Source organism: Mus caroli, unplaced genomic scaffold (assembly GCF_978045245.1).
Source record: "Mus caroli unplaced genomic scaffold, Mus_caroli_1 scaffold_13, whole genome shotgun sequence".
NCBI lineage: Eukaryota > Metazoa > Chordata > Mammalia > Rodentia > Muridae > Mus > Mus caroli.
The window spans coordinates 57,125,749-57,146,229 of NW_028227268.1; the positions used below are offsets into that span (position 1 = coordinate 57,125,749).

General features: G+C 42.8%; 1 protein-coding gene across 1 annotated transcript in view; it reads left to right on the forward strand.

The window, feature by feature from the left end:
- Nucleotides 1-20,481, forward strand: part of Dnah9 (dynein axonemal heavy chain 9) — a 352,309-nt gene that overhangs the window by 311,781 nt on the left and 20,047 nt on the right. Inside the window, exons 61-63 of the mRNA XM_021178488.2 lie at nt 2,680-2,828; nt 12,552-12,679; nt 16,587-16,814. Of these exons, the coding sequence (XP_021034147.1) occupies nt 2,680-2,828; nt 12,552-12,679; nt 16,587-16,814 (505 nt within the window). The remainder of the gene's footprint in view (nt 1-2,679; nt 2,829-12,551; nt 12,680-16,586; nt 16,815-20,481) is intronic.

Below are 20,481 nucleotides of genomic sequence, written 5' to 3' on the forward strand. Positions count from 1 at the left end.
TCTGCAAAGTTGGATGATCATCAGTGGACTTTGTGTGAGAGGAAGTGGCAAGACTGAATATCTGAAAGAGAATGGAGAAGGTTTGAAAGGGGGCTTGTGGTTTAAAAGATGGTAAAGCATACCATGCAAGTGAGAAGACCAGACCTAGATCTTCAGAACCCACATCAAAGCTGAATGAGTGTGACAGCCTTTCTGTAACCCCAGTGAATGGCAGAGACAGGGAATTCCTAGAGCAGCAGTTCTCAACCTGTTGGTCCTGACCCCCTTGAGGGGGTCAAAAGAGCCTCTCAACAGTAGTCACACACCAAATAGCCTGCATGTCAGATGTGTACATTATGATTAGTACAGTTTATAAAGTGGCAGTGAAAATAATTTTATGGTTAGAGTCGATATAACATGAGGAATATATTAAAGGGCAGTATTGGGAAGGTTAGCTGCCCTAGGGCAAGCCAATGTCAGCTAGTCAGAATCAGCAAGGTCTGGATACCAGTGAGAGACCCTGTCTCAATAGTTAAGGTGGGGAGCAATTGAAGAAGATGTTCAATATCAATTCTGGCCCTCCAGAAGCACATGCACAAATGTACATGTGTACTTATACATATATGTGTACCTACATCTATGTGAACATGCATACATTAGCACATATAATACATATGCAAAAGAAAGAACATGGATCTGTGAAAAATGAGAGAGAAGGGGGAATAGAGATGTAGCCCAGTTGGTAGAATGCTCGTCTACCCAGCATGCAATCCAGCACCTATAAACTGGGCATGGTGGCACAAGCCTATAATCCCAGCATTCAGGAGATAGAGGCAGGAGGATCATCAGAAATTCAAGGCTCTCCTCTGCTTCATAGCAAGTTTGAGGCCAGCCAGGGATACGTGAGACTTTATCTCAAAAGAGAAAGAGGACAGGAGAGAGGGAGAGAGCAGATTACTGGATGAATGGAAGGCAAGAAGAAAGAAGTATGGCCAAGGAAATTCATAGAATCCCAAGGCTACATGTGTAATGGCACCAGTCATCACCATTGGGTGATTCCCCCCACCCCCAATATAGAGTCAGAGGTACATGGTTCCCAAACTAAAGTTCTAGTACTTTCAAAATGGTAAAAAAGGAGTTGGGAAAGGTAGATGAGGATATAATTAGAAGTCAAAGGTAGGGAGTCTACAGAAGCAGAAAGCAGCTTAACAGCCACTTGGGAAACACCTGAACGTGAAAGGTCTCACTGGTGCCATGAAAATATTCTAATACTGGACTGTCAAGAAGATTGTACAACTTGGTAGATTTATTTTTTAAAAAATCAGTGGGTAATACACTTACATAAGTGAGTCATGTGGGTTATTTATTATACCTCAAAACATTACTTTTTAAGTAAAGGAATTATAAGACACAGAAGCTACACTAGATGGTAAAGAAGTGAGAAGAAGAATGGGCTGATGGGAAATCGTCAGGGGCCTGGAAACTGAAATCCCTGGCTTTTCATGACACTCATTCAAGCAAAGGCTTGTTGAGATAAAGGTATGGTACCAATGGCTGCAAGGATTTAAAGATTTTGGTTGGAAAATAGGATTTTTTTCCAGACATATAAAAACAAAGTCCCAAGTAATGGCATGGATTGAGGGATGGCCATGATTTGGGTAAAGAAAAGGGTAAGAAATGAAATCAATTGGTGTAGGAGCTGGAGAGATGGCTCAGTGATTAAGAGCATTGATGGCTCTTCCATTAATCCTGAGTTCAATTCCCAGCAACCACACAGTGGCCATGACTGCCTGTAATGGAATCTGATGTCCTCTTATGGTGTGTCTAAAGACAGCTACGGTGTACTCATATACTTAAAACACGTAAATAATCTTTTTCATATAAAAAATAAAGGTGTGAGGTCTGTCCAAACAGATGTTGGTGTCACCCAGGCTAGAGAGGAGAGCCCAAGTGTTGAGAGAATGGTTAAACTGACCAAATAGGATGAGAAATGGCACTGGTGTGCACTGTTAGTGCTGACACAGCCAGGAAATAAGTCTAAGCAAAATCACACAAGTGGGAAGGCGGTATCCTGAAGATACCTTTAGACAATGAATAAGATGTGGCCACTGCCCAACACTGATGTCAATCTGGTACAGGAGAATAAGCCCAGCCAAGAAAGATGACACAGGAGAGACTGTGTCATAGAGATAGTGGAAGGGTCAGTGAAAGTCAGGAGTTGGTCAGACATCTAGTAAGCTGGAAGGATTTGTTTGACACAACATGGGACAGGTTGGAAAAGACCACTGGAGGCAGAAGTGGAAGAGAACTCAGTGAAGAATAGAATATGAAAGAAGAGTGGGGTCTTAAACACTGTGCATGATGGCACATCACAGGGATATGGCATAGGTCAGATTTGCCATTCAAAGAAGTTGGTCCTTATTCTCCAGAAGTGTAAGGTGAGGTAGACCAGGTCTACAGAGGGAGGTAGCAATGGTCTGGGCCAAGAGTGGTCAAGAGGCTGGATCTAAGATGCATGGCTTAGAACTATCAGTACAGACATTAAATGTTAGCAAGGTGTGAACTTGGTACTACTCCTAACTCTTTAACTGTCACGCCAATGAGCTTGAACATGCCTTTTCATTTCTAGAAGCTTCCATTTTGCAAATGTTATGATTTTTTTTTTTTTGGACGGATGCACATGCTTATCTCCCCCTGCAGAGATTTTGTTGAGGAGAAGTTAGGAAGCAAATACGTGGTGGGAAGAGCACTCGATTTTGTAACCTCATTTGAAGAGTCAGGACCAGCCACTCCCATGTTTTTCATCCTGTCTCCAGGGGTGGATCCACTGAAGGATGTGGAAAATCAAGGTGAGGAGAGCTTGGTTTGAAGATGAGTTTGCAGTAGTCCTGTGCCCTTTCATCCTTTGGTCTATTGCTTTTCCTTATCTACATTCAAGGTTCACTGTGTAAAACTATCTTTGCAGGCCAGACAGAAGCCAGGATAACTGATAAAGTGAAGCCACAGAATCATGTACCACAGAGAAGATTGAGTTTCTCTTTAGCCATCCTGTTTAGCCCTGTGACTCATGTTGAACTGATATTTGTATATAATATAAGGCATCCAATTTTGTCCGTTGGTGGATAGCTACATTGTCTCATGACAAGCTGTTGAGAAGGTTGAATTGTCTTGGAACCCTTGTCAAAGTTAAGATCATCCAAAGGGAGGAAAACATCTCAGAGGGCTCACAGATACCTAGAATTCCAACTTCAGAGGATCTGATGCACTATTCTGGCCTCCACGGGTACCATACTTAGGGTATGCCCGCACAGATACATATACATAAATGGAAATAATAAGAAATATTCTAATTTTTAAATTAAATTGATCATAAGTGTAAGAGCTTGTTTGGAGACTATTAATTCTATTCTGTTGATCTATATATTTATGTATGCTGACAGCAATAATGACTTTGGAGCCTTATGGTAAAATTTTAAATCAGGAAATGAGTCCTCCAGCTTTTTCTTTACTTTAAGACTCTTTGAAGTTCTTGGAGTCTCTTATGTTTCCACAGAACTTTCAAATCTAGCTTATCAAGTTCTGCAAACTAAAGAAAAGTGTATTCAGATTTCAGTGGGAATGGCTGTGATTCCCATGTAGGCAGATCAATGACATGTGGCAATCTCACCAATATGCAGTGCTTTAACATGTGATCAAGGATCATCTTCCCATATAGTTTTAAATTTTAGTTTATTTTGACAGTGTTGCATAGTTTGTAGTGCACATACCTTGCATTTGTCTTGATTCTATTGTATATAAAATTTATTTTCTTAACTATAGTTTCACAAGTAGTGAAATTTTATATATGAACTTCCATTAGAAAAGTTGCTAAATTTATCTGTTGGTTCTAGTGTTCTTATGGCTGATGTGCCTAAGATTTTCTAGGTGCTGGATGCTGTATACATACATACATACATACATACATACATACATACATACATACACAAATACACACACATACACATGTGCACATATGCACACATGCACATACACACATATGCATGTACATACACAATTTTCTATAGGAGACTATGTCCTCCACAGGTAGAGATAATATCTCTTGTCATCTTAATGCTCTTTGTTTCCTTTTTTCTTTCCTAATTGTCCAGATGAGAATTTCAGTGTGATGTTAAATAAAAGTGGCAAATGTGGGTATCATTATCTTGTTCCTAATCTTAGGAGAGGTATCCATTGAGCTCTGGGCTTTTCTAAACAGGAAGGTCTAAAATTAGAAGTTGAACCCCCTTGTCATTTTATGCCTGTTCCATGTTTCTATTTCTCACTGCATATGTTTCAGTACTTGGTTTTTTTCCAGGCCTTTGTTTACTTCATCATAGCCATATATGTGATATATGTATTGAAATGTTTAGTTCTTCTATGGTATATATCTTAACTAGGGAAAGTGTGTGTGTGTGTGTGTGTGTGTGTGTGTGTGTGTGTGTGTGTGTGTGTGTGAGTGTGAGTGTGTGTGTGTGTCCAGGTATGTGTCAATGTGAATGCATGTGTGAGTGCAGGTCAGAGGTCAACCACAGGTGCCATTTCTCAGGAGCCATCCATCTTGATTTTTGAGACAAGGTCTTTGTGTTGGATGAGAATAGCCCCTCCAGACTCATGTGTTTGAATACTTGGTCCACAGTTGGTAGGACTATTTGAGAAGGATTTGGAGGTGTGGCCTAGTTGGAGGAGGTGTGTCACTGGGGGTGGGCTTTGAAGCTTCAAAACATGTGTGCCATCCCCAATGTGCTCTCTGCAATTCCCAGTATGTTCTTTACCCCCTATTAATGAACCAAGATGTGAGCTCTCAGTTAATATCCTGCCTTCACTCCACTATCATAGACTCTGAGCCTCTGGGACTGTCACTCAAGTAAACTCATTCTTTTACAGATTGTCTTGGTCAAGGTGTCTTATCACACAATAGAAAGAAGCTAACACAGCCTGTCATTGGCCTGAAGACTAGGCTAGCTGGCCAGTGAGCCCCAGGAATAGGATTATAAGCATGTACCAACACACCTGTCTCTCTTACGTGGGTTCCAGGAATAGAGCTCTGGTCCTCATACTTACATGACATGCACTTAATCACCTAAAGCTATCTCCCCAGCCCCAAAGCAATGCTATACTCTACAAATTTTAGATAATCCTTCTAAGGCGTCCATGTTTCAGCTGTGAAGCTGTGATTTTATTTTTACATAACCAAGGCCAAGTACATGTTTATTTTCCTCTATTAATATCATTAATTCTATACATGCCTGATCATTCACAGTTCAGCTTGAAAATAATAAATACCCCTATCCTAGTCAATAGAAAATCCCCCTCTGAGACAAAGGACAAAGCATGTGAGCATGATGTTGGGGAGTGGATACATGGGCCACTGGTGTATGTAGAAGTCAGAGGACAACTCGTGGAGTGGGTGGAGTCTTTACCCACTAAGCCATCTCACTGGTCTACTTATTTAGGGTTTTTAATCCTATGTTGCAACACTATGACCAAAAGAAACTTTGGAAGGAAAAGGTCTGTTTGGCTTGCTCTCCCATATCACAGTTAATCACCAAAGGCAGTCAGAACAGGAACCTGGAGGTAGGAGCTGAAGCAGAGACTATGGAGGAATGCTGCTTACTGGCTTGTTCTTCATGCCCTGATTCCCCATGTGCCTTCCTAAACCATTCAGGACCAGCTTCCCAGGGGTGACACCACCTCCTATGGGATGGGCTGACCCCTATCTGTCATCAATCAAGAAAATGCACTTCTTCTCCATAGGCCAATCTGATGGGAGGGGCATTTTTTCAATTGAGGTTCCATCTTCCAAAATAACTCCCAGCTTTCGTCAAGTTAACATAAAAACTAGCCAGCACACCCACCTTCTCTACTTTCTGGTTCAATGTCATGATTTCTAGCTATCCTCAGAAGAGTTCTTTTTTTTTTAACAAGGGGTACAAATCATATAAAGTTCTACTTTGTTTCATATGTAAATGAAGATTTTTAGAGAGTTTCCACTTTTTTCTAGAGTTGCAAATTCCCTTGAAAAAAAGAAATAAATATTATTTATAATTATCACTAGCTTCTTACTCATTCTGTGTATTGAAAGGTGTTTTCTTTTTACTCTAGAAGGCATTCTTACTAGAAATATTAGCATTCCATTACAATATGAATGAATTCTATTTTAGCTTTATAGAAAGCTGATAACCCTGGGTTTATTTTCTTGATCTTCTACTTTAATCATATAAATATATGTATTTATATAAATTGTATAGAACTGATTTATATTGTAATAGGATGGTAATAACTCTAGTAAGAATGCCTTCTAGGATTAGGAAAGAGAATGCTTTCAATACATAGAATAACTAAGAAGCTATGTAGATATAGATAGTTATAGATAAGGATACATAGTTATATATATATATATATGTGTGTGTGTGTGTGTGTGTATGATATATACATATGATGTATATATACAGAGAGAGAGAGAGCACTTATTTCCTATTTTCCATCTTCATTTTGCTAGTACACACCATCAGAAAAGAATCCTAAGAAATAAAATTTCTAGACCCTTGTTTGACCCCAGATTTGTTGGATAGTTTTTCTGGGTACAAAATGATTTCTACTGAGAACTTTGGCTACGTGGCTCTGTTGTGTTCTAGAAGCCAGTTTTGCCTGTGAGTGAGCATATATCATGTTTCTTTATCAATGACCCATTTTACTTGAGGTCACCTGCTCTGTTTTCTATTTCATGAGCTGTGTTTCCCTGCAGGTCCTTCTCGCTCACCTGCTCATCTCTCAACAAGTCTTTCCTTAGCTTAACTCTATTGCTTTTGGTACATGCTACCATTAGTTACCAAAAAGGAGTCATTTTAGACAGCCTTTCCCCTGCCCTATCAAATTCCCTATCAAATTGCCTCAATTTTTGTTTGGATTCTGCTGAATAGCCCCAATCTCTTACATGGATTATCAAGATTACCTCCTGCCCGTCTCCCCCTGAAATCCTTTGCTACTCTGCAACCAGAGTTCCCTTGCCAAATCTCAAATCCTGTAACGTCATGCTCCCTAAAGCTTTCATGTAGACTCTCACCATCCTAAAGGTTAAGTCAAGTATCCTTCACATGATTGATGGAGCCTACAGGGCCTGGCCTCTCTGTCTAGCCTTGGATCTTACCTGCCCCAGACTCACTCTTTTAGGTTCCTGTCCATATTTTCGACATTTCAGCAAATGGCTCCTTTCATCTGAAACATGCGCAGCACTTTCTCGTTCTGCAAAGACCAGCCTGACCTCATCACTGCAGGACCACTTGGTTCCCCACTACATCTCCTCGTGGCACTGGGCATATTTGTGCCACAGCACTTAGTATAATCTTAAGTTAACCATTCTTTCACTGCCGGATTGTATGTTTGCCTGCCTGCCTGCGGCTAAGATCCTTGAGGTCAGAAACCATGTCATCTTGGTCCTCATCTTACCAGGGTCTCACAATGTGACTAGCACTGAGAATGTACTCAGTAAGTATTTGTTAAATGGATCAGCTAATGAATATCACAAAGCCTTCATCATAACTATGGTATTCCTGTCGTTCATGTGTTCACATGTTCCTTCTAGCCACGTTCACATATTTACAGAGCCTGTGTTCCTTCTGTCCACTTCCCCACATTTAAAGAGCATGTGTTCCTTCTATCTACCCAGACTTTGCTGCTCTCAGATGAATACATTTGGTTTCCTCATTTTCACTCACCACTTTCCCTTCGAAAGCTTTCATATTCTCCATTCGTGAGCAATTTTGTTCTTAGCCAGTTGACCTCCAACTATTCCACCACGTTACTGGAAGCTTCCTGTCATCTCTGGCAGACTGGTCTTGCCCTTATCTACATTGTCTGTCTCTGCTTTGCCTCGGCCTTGCCCCTGGCTTCATCTGAATGCGTACTTCTAGAAGCATATTGCTGTTCGTCAACAGGAGACCACTTATGCATCTGTGCCCTCCCTCTTCTTACCTCCCTCCCTGACTTCTTGGTTATTTGCTTTATTTTCTAATTGTCCCATTTAGACGTAGACTCTGGGAAACTACATATTTCCCATTTTTTGACTCTAACTGGTTTGCCTGATGAGCCCCTGTTCTCATCTGGAATCCACAGAGCTGACCCAAGCGGTTTCCACAATCACCCTTAGTCCCAGCATATTAAGTACTGTCTGCTTGCTTCATTTTGCAGTATGGGTAACAGGTAGTTCATCACATCCCTCTGCTTAGGCTCTTAATATATTAGTATCCCCTCACATCCCTAGGCAGCTCAGCTTGGCTCATTCATTGCTTTTCTCCTTTGTTTTACTCTGGCAGTTGCTATCTGGATAGGTTTTCTAAAGCCCTGAAAGTGAAGACTAAAGATTGGTTTTCTTGTCTTCATCCACTCCTCTGCTGAAATCCATGAGCCCTCGTACTAACAGAATGATGAGTCTGCTTAGCAGACACGATCCTTAACTTAACCTCCGATCCTTGGCTAGGAGCCTATTCTTCTCTGGTACTTTGCTCCACTCAGATTCCTCCAGAATGTCTCATCCTGAACACTGTGGAACGGGAGAGAGAAGAGAGGAGGAGGAGGAGGATGGGAGGAGGAGAATGGAAGAGTAAGGGGACAAATAGCAGGATGGGAACAAGGTCTAGCAGGAGGGGAGAACTGCATTCACACTTCTTGGTCTCTGTTCGAACATGAACTCTCCCACCCCTACTGCGTACATCTCTCCTTGAGTACTGCGATTAATCCCTTAACAACACTTTGATTTTGCTGGTCCCTCTCTCTTTTCTCACCACTTTCTTTGCACATTCATTTTTTTTTCTCTTTTCTCCTTGTTTTCTATCACCCACCATGCCTCCCCAGCCCCTCGGGTAACTGTGAAGATAAAATGAAATCTCTGATGTGAAAAGACTTTGAAAAGTTAAAAGCGAAGCAGGGTGTACAGTACAATAGTGCCAGAGACGCAGCTTCCATTCTCCAAGGCAGTGAGTGCGGTGTGCGCCTCGCTCTGCCTCCTGTCACGTCTTTCAAAGCCAGCTTCATCTTCATCCTCACACAGGGCTCTTCTCTGGCCTTCTTCTCACATGTCCGTAGCATGGTCTTGCTTGGTCCTCTTTTGCCTTTGTCCAAGTACTTGACATTGAAAAAATGAGTGCAACTGCTTCTATTTTGTGATCAGAAAGTAGCTGTCTCTCTCACCTTTGGCTTCTTCTGTGTCCTCTTGTGTGTTCAGAATGGCAAACTCACATAAATTCTGGGTAGGCTGCCACAAGATGAGTTCAAAGATGAAAGTCTTGCCCTTTGCAGGCAGATTATCAATATGATGCTTAGGCCTCTCATCCATGTTCCTAGGCTCATTCTCTTTCTGTTGGAGGCAGCAAAGTGTTTGCTAGACTAGTCTCTAGGGGGCAGTGTGAGGACAGATGGAGTATGCGTTTTGTCATGGCAAGAGAATTCATGAGTCGTACCAGAAAGCAGGAGGGTAAAGAGAAAGAAAAGCTGGAGATACAAAAAGACAGTATTTAAAGAACAGGCTGATGGGCAGAAGGGGGCGCCCCTTCTGTTTGGGAGGCGGGGGTGGGGGGGATGTACAAGGGGAGATGTTGTGGCAAACAACTGAAGGGGTTCTTTCCACAGAAGGTATAGAAGAAAGTGGCACATTTGGCTGACAACAGGAAGGAAGCTTAAAAATGGAGAGGAGGGCTGGCATGGTTATCATCAGAATACATGGAAAGCATTCCCAATAACTTTGAGGCTGAGGGCTTGTGGTACTACCAACTCACTAGAGGCATCATCTGACTTTCTGCTTTACTAATGAATGGATTCACATAGCACTAAGGTGTCTAAAGGTCCCATAAGGAAGACATAGAAAGAAACAGTGGAGATGAAGTTTTCATAAGATCATGGTTCAAATTTAGCATCATTGGGTCTATAGTAAACTAAGTCAAATGGAAAAGGTGATGATTATAAATTAAAAACAAAAAATGAAGGACCCAGTAACCTGGACATTTGATTGGAGAGAGAATCAGAGTGAACTTGGACGTCAACTGAGTTAGTCTTGAGACAACATAAGCATAGCATCTTTAATCCTATCATAGGCAGGGGATTTCTGTGAGTTGAGGTCAGCCTGGTCAACAGAGTAAATTGCAGGACAGCCAGGGCTACACAGAAATAATCTGCCTCGGGGCAGCAGTTAGGGATAGGGAATAATAGCTCAGCCATGCAAGAGTCCTCAGTGATGGGAACATCCTGGGTGCAACCCTTGAGAGGGGTAGCAGCAATAAAGTAAGTTCTCTAAGGTTGAAGAAAACAAGGAGGCACAAAGGCAAACATCAGCCAACTCGTCCAAACCGACATTGATGACAACGATAAAACAGGAACCAGGTCAAGCCCTTCATGAAAGTCAGTCTCATCAGGGAGCTGGGCAGAAGCACCGAACATAAGAATTAATAGCCAAAAAGCACACATAGCAAGTAGCAAGAGAATTGTAGAAAAGCATTCTCCTGTCTCAGAACTACCATCAGTACATGGGGCATGCAAGAGTAGGCTGCTGGGAGCCAGGCATGGTGCTACCACTCGGAAAGCAGAGGCAGGCGGATTTCTGAGTTTGAGGCCAGCCTGGTCTACAAAGTGAGTTCCGGGACAGCCAGAGCTACACAGAGAAACCCTGTCTCGAAAAAACAAAACAAACAAACAAACAAAAAAAAAAAAAACAAAAAACTAATTCTAACCCTAACGCTAAAAGTGGGCTGCTGGAACTGTGGGATCCTCACAGAGCCTTGAGGGAGATGAAGTACCCTCAGAGAAGCTCAGTGGGGTCTACAGTATTGAATTTGACACAGCCATCTAGAGAGTCAGACAGATCAGGAAATAGAAAAGTGGGTCACACACAGTAAGGCAAAAGCATGGAAGCCATACCACAAAGCAGCATGAATGTGGAGCCCCAAAAGCACATTGATGCCTTGGGGAATTTGCTAATGCCCTCCACATTGTCTATGAGCCTCACAGCTGCGAATGAAAGGACTCCACAAGTTCACCTCGCACACACCACAAGGCTCATGTCTGATAGAGTCATAGTTAGCTGAGTCCTGCGTAAACAGAGCCCCATCAATTGTCCCCCTTCCTACCATTTACAAGATCCATTTCTTTCTTGTCAGCCTGGATTAAAGCAGATTGATCCAAGCTGGCTCTGCAGGGCTAGGTTTTGCCTTGCCACGACCCTTCCAGTCTGTCGTTTTCCCACTAATCTTTATTAAGCACCCCTTTCCCTAGATCCTTCTCCAGCAAATAAAGGAAATAAATAGGCTCCTTTGTGAGCAAAACGTCACGGAAGCCATCGAATAATCCCCACACCTGTTATCCTGGTGTTTGCTCGGCCTGGTTGCTTATCTCCCCGGCTCTAAAGCTGACATCAAATGTTTGCCAGCTAGGATTTATCGAGTTTAATAAAGGCATTTCTTGGGTTCATCTCAGTCTAATCTATGATAACTATTTCTCAATATAAAATGTCATCATCCTACTTGTATAAGGTTGAAGAAGGGTACACAGACGTTTTAGTACAAATATCCACTCTTTATGTTTTCTTTTCAAAACTTTCTCACACGAGTTGTCAAGTTATATCTGTAATTTTAGTTCTTCTGAAAGAAATTTTTTATATGGACTCATATTACTTTTCTCTTTTTTAACTTATCTTCCATTTTGCCTTCCCAGAAAAAAAATTGTTCAATGATTCCTTCATGATATTACACAGTTTTATGATCCTTTTATATAAAGAATGACATATACCTTTCCCAAACTTTATTGGGTTGCGCTAACAGCTAATGCATAAAGAGAATTGGTCCTTTATATTAAGGTCATTTTTTAGCTTCTTTTTTCTTTGGGCTTGAAGAGCAACTTCATGGCATTGTCTTTGCCTCTGTGGCTTGTCTATGATATTTTGTTGTTATTATTGTTATATCTTGTTTCTTACACTAATAGCACAGTATAACATTCACACCAACCCCGTTCTTGTTCTGTGTCTTTCTTCTCTCCGCTTGCTTATATGAAAGAACGGCACAAAGCTTCCCATAGATTGTGAATAGTGAAGGGGGAGGCTGAGGAAGGAAGAACCAGGACTGATGACTAAATGCTGTGCACACCTTCCTAGGAAGTCCCAACAAAGACTGGATATACTCAAAAGACAAAGAGACCCAGAAGAGACCATTCCCACATGACTGCCCTTTACCTTTTTATACCAGCACTTTGTAGGTAGTGGGCCAAGGCTCAGCCATCAAGTAGGAACCGTGTAAGGGTACACAAACAATCCCAAATCATTCATAAGGATTAGCTGAAGAAGCAGGGGTGGGACAATTTAGATGTGCACAAGTGTTGTCTTTTCTGAGATTGCACATCTAAAAGATTTAGTTTCCTCTGATGGGGGAAAATATTCTGGAGTGTGGGTCCAAGCATACCTCCGTTTGAGGGATGACAAATAAGGGTGGTTGTTAGGAACAGTAGCTCGGATGATTAGACTCAAGGAATGATACTAAATTCCATGCTTATTTTAGGAAAGAAACTTGGATATACATTCAACAATCGGAACTTCCACAACGTGTCCCTAGGGCAAGGACAAGAGGTAGTTGCTGAGGCTGCACTGGACTTGGCTGCTAAGAAGGGTCACTGGGTGATTCTGCAGGTATAGTCCCTCTGCCCAGATATGGATCAGTCGTGCCTTCCTGCCTATTCAGGCTGCATTCCATAGACTCTGGGCTTCCTAAGCCCTCTAACTCTTACCCACCTGCTTCTCCATGCCTTGACTTCCTACTCTGCTCTAAACCTCCTCAGTCTCACATCATCTTCCCAAGGCCTCCTCTACTAACTCTTCCCCATACCCACCCAACCATTGTCTCCAAACAGTTCTGAGTTCCACGCAAAAGAGAAAATCATTTCCACTCTGATTGCATGCTCAAGAAATTAGCATTTGATTAAAGTCTGTAGCAGCTGGACACTTTCAACTGCTGACCTCTTCCTAGAACGCCATGGTGCTTTACTCTGTGGTACTTTCCTACTGTGTTTGTATGTTCTGAGTCACCTACCCATAAGACTAAAATTTAGCCTCTCCCCTGGGAGCTCATGCTGGCATCTGGAAGTGAGGAACCCTCCTGCCGTGATTCCGTGGAACAAGAGGGAGAGAGAGAAACTGCCATTCACTCTTCTACCAAAGCCTGTCCCCCATGCTTCTTATTTAGTAACTGTAGCTTAAAGTCCTATCTGGCCTGATTTGGTAGGATATATTCTTGCCAAATTTCCTTAGAGAAAATGATGTTTCTTATTTACCTTTACCATCAAGATCACTGCCTTAAACTGTTCAACAGAACCTCTGGGGGAGGGGGTAGAGAGATGGTTCAGTGGTTAGGAGTGCTTGCTGTTTATTCAGTGGGCCAGAGCTCCATTCTTACTTCCTATGTCAGGTGTCCCACAGAATATGAAGACATATTCTCTCCCCACACAAACACACACACCTACATAAAAATAAAATCATTTTGAAAGCCTATTGGGTATGGAGAGAGTAATGGGATGGTACATATGATTAAAGTATTTCACATGCATTTTTACAATCGGGTTGGGTGACAGAATTAATGAGAAAACTAAAAGATTAGCTGCAAAAGCCAGTTATCCACCCATCCTGACGTCATTACCAAGAACCTCATCAAACCCCTGATTACTCACTCCCCCACATCTTGCTACTGACTTCTCCTTAATTATAATTTTATTTATGGGGAGCCCAGCAGCTGAAAGATCTGCCATTCCCTGAAACTCATTTTTTGGGAGCAGTAGGAATCCCAGGAGACACAGCAACAACAGCTGGGGTCCCTACTTCTTCCATGTGCTGGGAGATACAATTTCCAAATCTGCAGATTCATCTGCCAGGAGACCTGCTCCTGGTCACTGGAGACTAAAGGAACCCAGCCTCCTGTTATGGTGGTAAGAGTTCATTTCTGAAACTGTGGTTCTGCCTCCAACAATGTTCCTCAGACAAGGAGCTGACTCTCCTTCCTTGGTACCCAGTACCCCCAACATCACATGTTGATGTGGTTTCTGAGCTGTGAGTCTGAGCTCAAAACAGAGCTATCTGAAGGCTCCATTTTTTTCCTCTCTAGTGAAACATTATGGGTATTGACTACACATGACATGTCTGAACTGCAGAGTGGAGGTGGAATAGAAGGGCCCCTCAAACTCCTAGACATTCTGAGACTCCTAGACATTCTGTTTTAATATTTACCTGGTGTGGCTGAGCATGGTGGCACTCGCATGCAACACCAACAGACAGGAGGGAGAGGCAGGAGGATCTTGAGTTTGAGACCAACCTGGGCCACCTATCAGGTTCCAGGCAAGTATGGGCTGTATAGTGAGAGCCTGTCTCAACATCCCATCCCAAAAAAGTTCCTGGGAAAGGGAAAAACAACAGTGGAATCATTCTTCTTTCAAAATGGAACAATACATGGAACAATATTAACCCTTTCAAGAAGAGTTCGGCATCAATGATCGAGTGCTTCTGAGAGCTTAAGACACTGAACTCTTGCTCCAGTCGCTGTTCCTCCATTGGATCTAACAACTGTTCCATCTCACATCACACTGGGGAAAGCTGCTTAAGGTTACAACCAAGAACATCAGTAATCTTTGCCAGGAGCACTGGATTCCTAGGACCTGAGGATCCAGCCAAGGTTCAGGAGGTCTCAACTCTTCCTGGCTGATAGCTGTGGGTTGAGTTGCCCCAGTTCTTGAAGTCCCAGGGATCCTTGAATACCCACCAGTGTTCCTTCCACAGGAAACAGGTCTTCCTCCCAGCCCTACCCTGTTCTGCCTTCTTCTATGGTGACTTAGAGCTCTGTAGCACCTACAGTTGCTCACTGCTAGCTTGTTCATGTTAGCACCTAACCAGAACCCTGGCTCTCCAGAAAGCCCACTAAACTCTGCTTCAGTTGTATGATTCTAAGTGAACTCCTTAACAATTTTTCATTTCACCATCTGTTACTAACCCTCACATAGCAGCTTCCAGCATAAAGAGCCCTTTCAAATTCATTGCCTATGGGTCTTTGCAGCAACTATGAAGTATTGAGAGCATGAATTGTTAACTTCTCTTTCAATAGCAGTGAAAGCAGCAGAGGCCAGATTACCATGGTCCTTGTACTGTGCTCAGTGCTGATCTGTGTATTTAAGTCTCTGCAAGCCTACTTGCTCAAATATTGATTGAGGAGCCTTTGTCTGTTCATCATAATGAAACATATTGCCATGAAGCCAGGGGACCTACTTACTAAAGGAAAGGTGCCATCTCCAAATGAGTGTGAAGAACTAAGTCTCGATAAAAAAGACAGGAACCAGATTTGGGATCAAAAGACAGGCTCAAAAGCTAGACAGAGAAGCCCATGATGAGAGTAAGGACCTTTGTGGGCCATTGAGAGCAGTGTCTCCCTGTGTCTTAGAGAGGTAGTTTTGGTGACAATTAGAAGAATGGTTTGGTGAGCAGAAAGTTTGGTAGAGAGAGTTTGAATCTTTACCTTTTAAACTTGAACATGCAGACACTGTACCAGCAGGTCCCACTAAAATGCGCAGTCAGTAAGTCTGAAGGGGGCCTGAGATTCTGCTCACAGCTACTGCAGCCATGATCATCCTTTCTAGTTCTCAGGGGTTCAAATAATCCAGGCAGTAGAGAATTGGACTAAAAATGTTATAGCATTTTAGACTCAAAGTAACTACAATAACCCTGTAACTACAATAAGGAACCATCTGGGAGGTTCTTGGAAATACAATAGCCCCAGACTCTACTCTCACTGTCAAATCAGAAGCTACAAGGAGGGTCCAGCAATCTGTGCTTTAAGTCATCCTCCAGGGGATTCACACGCAGTCAAGTCTGAGAACGCAAATGCTAGATTTATGATTATCAAAGGACAGAGGGAGAGTCACCATTACTGGGTACCCCCAACTCTTTCTTTGCTGCTCAAGGCTATGAGTTACCTGGCAGTCTAAGTGTAAAAAACTCTACTGAATGATTTAAAATGTATGTTATAGGTCAAGGGCACAGCTAAGTAATAAGGTACTTGCCTGGCATGCATGAGACCTGAGTCTAATCCCTAGCATCACCAAAAACAATAACTGAACAGTCAAAAGTGGTTAAGTATTATACTCTATCTATTTTATTGAAAAAATTTTTAAAAATACTGAAAGCTAAATCCAAACAACAGCAATTCCAATAGTCATGCTAACATCCCCTAGACAACAAACAAACAAACAAACAAACACTCTAGGTAACGGAGCACTGCTGACTCAGCGGGCTATATTTATGTATCTGTGCATTTGTATATGTATATGTACATAAGAACAATAATCATAGGGAAAGGCTGTGAATTTGAGAGGGAGTATGGGAGGGATTGAGAGGTGGAAAGGGAAGGGGAAATGATGTAATTACATATAAAATTTTAAAATTATCAAAAAATGAAGATAATGAAAGGTATAGTGTCTTCTCTAGCTGCCTACCTGATAGCTGTTTACTGATAATAGATATAAGCACATGTCTACTTGGGGGGGTCTTCCCTTCCCAACAGAACATCCACCTGGTGGCCAAGTGGCTCAGTACCCTGGAGAAGAAACTGGAGGAGCTCAGCGAGGAAAGTCACCCAGACTTCAGGGTCTTCATCAGCGCAGAGCCTGCACCCTCCCCTGAGGGCCACATCATTCCCCAGGGCATTCTGGAAAACTCCATTAAGATCACCAATGAGCCTCCCACAGGCATGCACGCCAACTTACACAAAGCCCTGGACAACTTCACTCAGGTACTGCCAGGAAGGGAAGGGGTGAGGAGCGTCTTACCCCACTAAGGGCCAACTCAAATCCAGTGGGAGCAATGTGTGCCAGGGGCTACCATCTGCATTGACTGATGTGGACAAATGTGTACCTTCTGACATTGACCGCTACCCAGTGCCCGCTCAGTAGTGCCCAGCTCTCAGCTTCTAGGTGTATCTCAAGGAGCTGAGGGTAGGGCCTTTCTTTAGCAAGAAGGGGAAATTCCATGCAAGTCTGTTAACTAACATTTCAAAATGAAAAAGGAAACATTGTTATGCTTCTAATTGACCTGAAAACACATACTTATTGGCTAAGCGCCCTTTCTTTTCTCTCTTCAAGTAGGAGGAGGATGCACTCATTCAGCTATTATCACTGGCTAGCTACACCAGAGATGAAATAGTCTAGATGATGGGTAGAAGGAAGCTGGGTTTGGGCTGTATGCAAATGTTCCAGTAATAAAGTATGGCCTCTGGATTAGGGGCTGTACTTAGGGACTTGGTGAAAATGCAAATCCCCAGGCCCTGCTCCAGAAAACAAGGCTCACACTGAGAACTCTGTGTTCTAGAGAGAATCAGGAACATTTCCACCATTCCCGTTACTGGTGATCTAAGATTCAAGCTGTGGAGGATTTATTTAAAGCCTAGTCCAGGAAGAAAATAATAATAATAGTAAAATATTAACAATAACATATGTCATATATATATGAATGACATACAAGTAGAAGACCGATTGAGAGAAAGGGAGGACAATGGTGAAAGGGAAAGAAACAGGGAAAACAAGAGAGGATAATAGAAGAAGAAAGACAAAATTCGGCATGCTTTCTGTCATATGCAGTGTGTGTGTATACCTGTGTGTGTACCTATGCATGTGTACATACTTGTGTGTCTGTGTGTATCTGTATGTGACATGAAATCAGAGGAAGGACAGAGGCTGTGAAGAAGGCAGAGAGGCATAGGTGCAGGCAGCGGAACAGGAGAATATGAGAAAATTACAATGATATATGCATGTGAAAATGTCATAAGACCCATTAGTTTGTTTGCTAACCAAAAAGGTTAATTTTTTAAAGAAAAACTCCAAAGCCAAGCCCATGGGTAGCTGACCCCTTATGTACAGCATCTACAGCTCAGGCCTTTCCTATCTTCTTGGGAAGGCCTCTCCCTTGGGAAGGGAAATACAGGAAGGTAAGGCCAAGGGACAATCTTGAAGCCCCAGTGAGCTTTATTGGTATTTACAGAGAAGCTTCTAGGAGCTGTCAGAAGGGTCTTTTTCTCTGATGTCACCAGTAAGTCTCTGTTTTCCAGTCCTGCTAACATGCATGTCCAATCCAGGAACTTTAAGTGGGCCATGCCACGCAGCAAGTCCCCAGCTGGCCCATGTTGACCACTAGAAGTACTAGCCCTTGGGGTCTGGTTTAATGTACAATATGCTAAAGGCAATAGCAGAGTCTCATAAGATTTTACCGACCCCATGTTACACTCACATCAGGGAAATCACATGATCTGAAGGGGAAACTTCCACAAAGGTCCGAGAAACAAAACCTGCCCGTTGTCCTTTTTCATGCCCTCTCCTGCCTAGCTCCAATACCTAATGCCATCGGACAGTGAGGGACACTACAGGAAATGTGGAATTATTTTAGCTTGAAATTCCCTGCCCACTGCAAAGAGGACAGAAGCTAGGGTATTTCCCTAACCAGAGGTACTTTCTTTACCTTCTTCCAGGTATTAAACATCATTAAATTCCTGGGTACACTATGTCAAGTACAAAGACAAACCTCTAAATCTATCTTTAATATTCTTCATATAAAGAACACGCATGCTCAAGTCCACACCCCGCCCCCAATAGAGAAGTCTTGCCCTCAGAAGTATTGGGTGAACAACAGCATCATGATTCACCACCGTTTTTGTTGTTGTTGTTGTTGTTGTTAACATAGAAGTTGGAGGATATGAACTCTGGCTTCAATCCCCCGGGTTGGGAGAGAAGGAAGGAAATGGCAGTAGGGACTTGGGAGATGAGGAGAGCATTAGGATGTATTTAGCTGGCTCTAGGCCCAAGGTATCGCCTGCAAACCATTCTCAGCTGTCCTGCCTTGAGGGTCTTAGATAGTTGAGAGGTGGTGGATCCTTACCTACTGGTCCCTCTTATAAGAAAATGATCAGCTGTAACCACACCCACCCGGCTTCCTCTTCACATCCAGTTAGGAGAGGTCATTGTCCCTGGTCTTTTCTCCCTGCACTCCTGATGACCAGTCATGGATGGTACACAAGAAAGATTAAAGCTGAAGAGATAGTCTCTGCCTGCTTATGCTGTCCCTGGCTCAAAAGGTTCACTCGCTGTTTATAGCCACCGAGAGAGACTCATTCTGAGGACAGATTCATGAGGCTGTTCATGGTTTACAGCACAGGGCTGTATAAATTCACCCCGTTCCCCCAAGAGACCCATTTTAACCATGTAAGAGATAAATTCCTTTGGTCCCCTTTTCACTCCCTGCTTCCCCGATAGTTACATTATTTGGGGGTGGTTGTTTTATTCTGACTTTTATGTGCATGTATCACTGTCAGCCAGTCTTGGCATGAAAGACATTATTCATGCTGAAAGACATTTTCCCACAGAATCTTTCTTTTCCAAATGTGTAGGAAGTAACAAAGCATCCTATAGTTTATGAAGAGTTGTTCTACCCATAAAGCAGTTGTTAAAGTTTCACAAGGCAATATCTTATCCTGCATACCGCCTCTGACCCAGTGAGGGCACCAAAGAGGCACCTGAATGGAGGAGTGTCTCCATGGGAACATCAGCACTACCAGAAGCGCTCCCACAGTCTGCTTTCCCCTGTGGCCTCTGCCCTGTGTGTACACAGCCTACAGAACAAATTTAGTGGTAGGAGCCTTGCAAGTACCTTCTTGGGCTCTGGCTGCCACATCTTGCTCCAAAATGAACAGAAAGAATCTCATTCAGAGAAACTGTGTTTTGTTTTTGTTTCTTTTTTACTTAAGAGGATTCAGAGACAACCTCCCCACTATCCCTTTAAAATGTGGGCTTACCCCCTGCCTTCCATCACCAACACTCCTTAAGGTCCACCAAGCAGGACCTCGCTGACTTCCTCTGAACCAGCACCTGCTTCTTTCTTCTCTTCTACCAATTTATTCTTCCCTTCGTCGTGGGCCCATAACTGCCCTCCCCATGCTCTGCAGTCTCTCGACCCCCTCCATACTGTTTGCTCAGCCTCATGTTAGATCACTCCTTCTCAGGAGGCAGGGGCAGGGAGGAGCAGGGAGATGCATGGATGTACAGCATCTCCCATTGCTGTGAGTCTGGATCCCACTCCCTCCCTCCTTTCAGAAGCTTTGCAGCACAGAAGCCAAGGGTTCCCTATCACATAGACAGAAGAACACATTCTTATTCCATGATGGGCAAGAAAGGACAGTTTATAAGCAAGGTTGTAGGGGTCCCCTCCTACATGGGACAAAGTGACATGGATAGAATAAATAAAACACTCATATCCACAGACTCTCTGCTGCTGTCATATTAGCTATGCTCAGGTACCTAAATAGTTAATCTGTATGCACAAGGTTAAATTATTAGGAAAACATACTATCACCTGAATATAAACTTTAACTCAAATGCTGATCTGAAACCTATCTTTCTGCATGTCTACCTCCA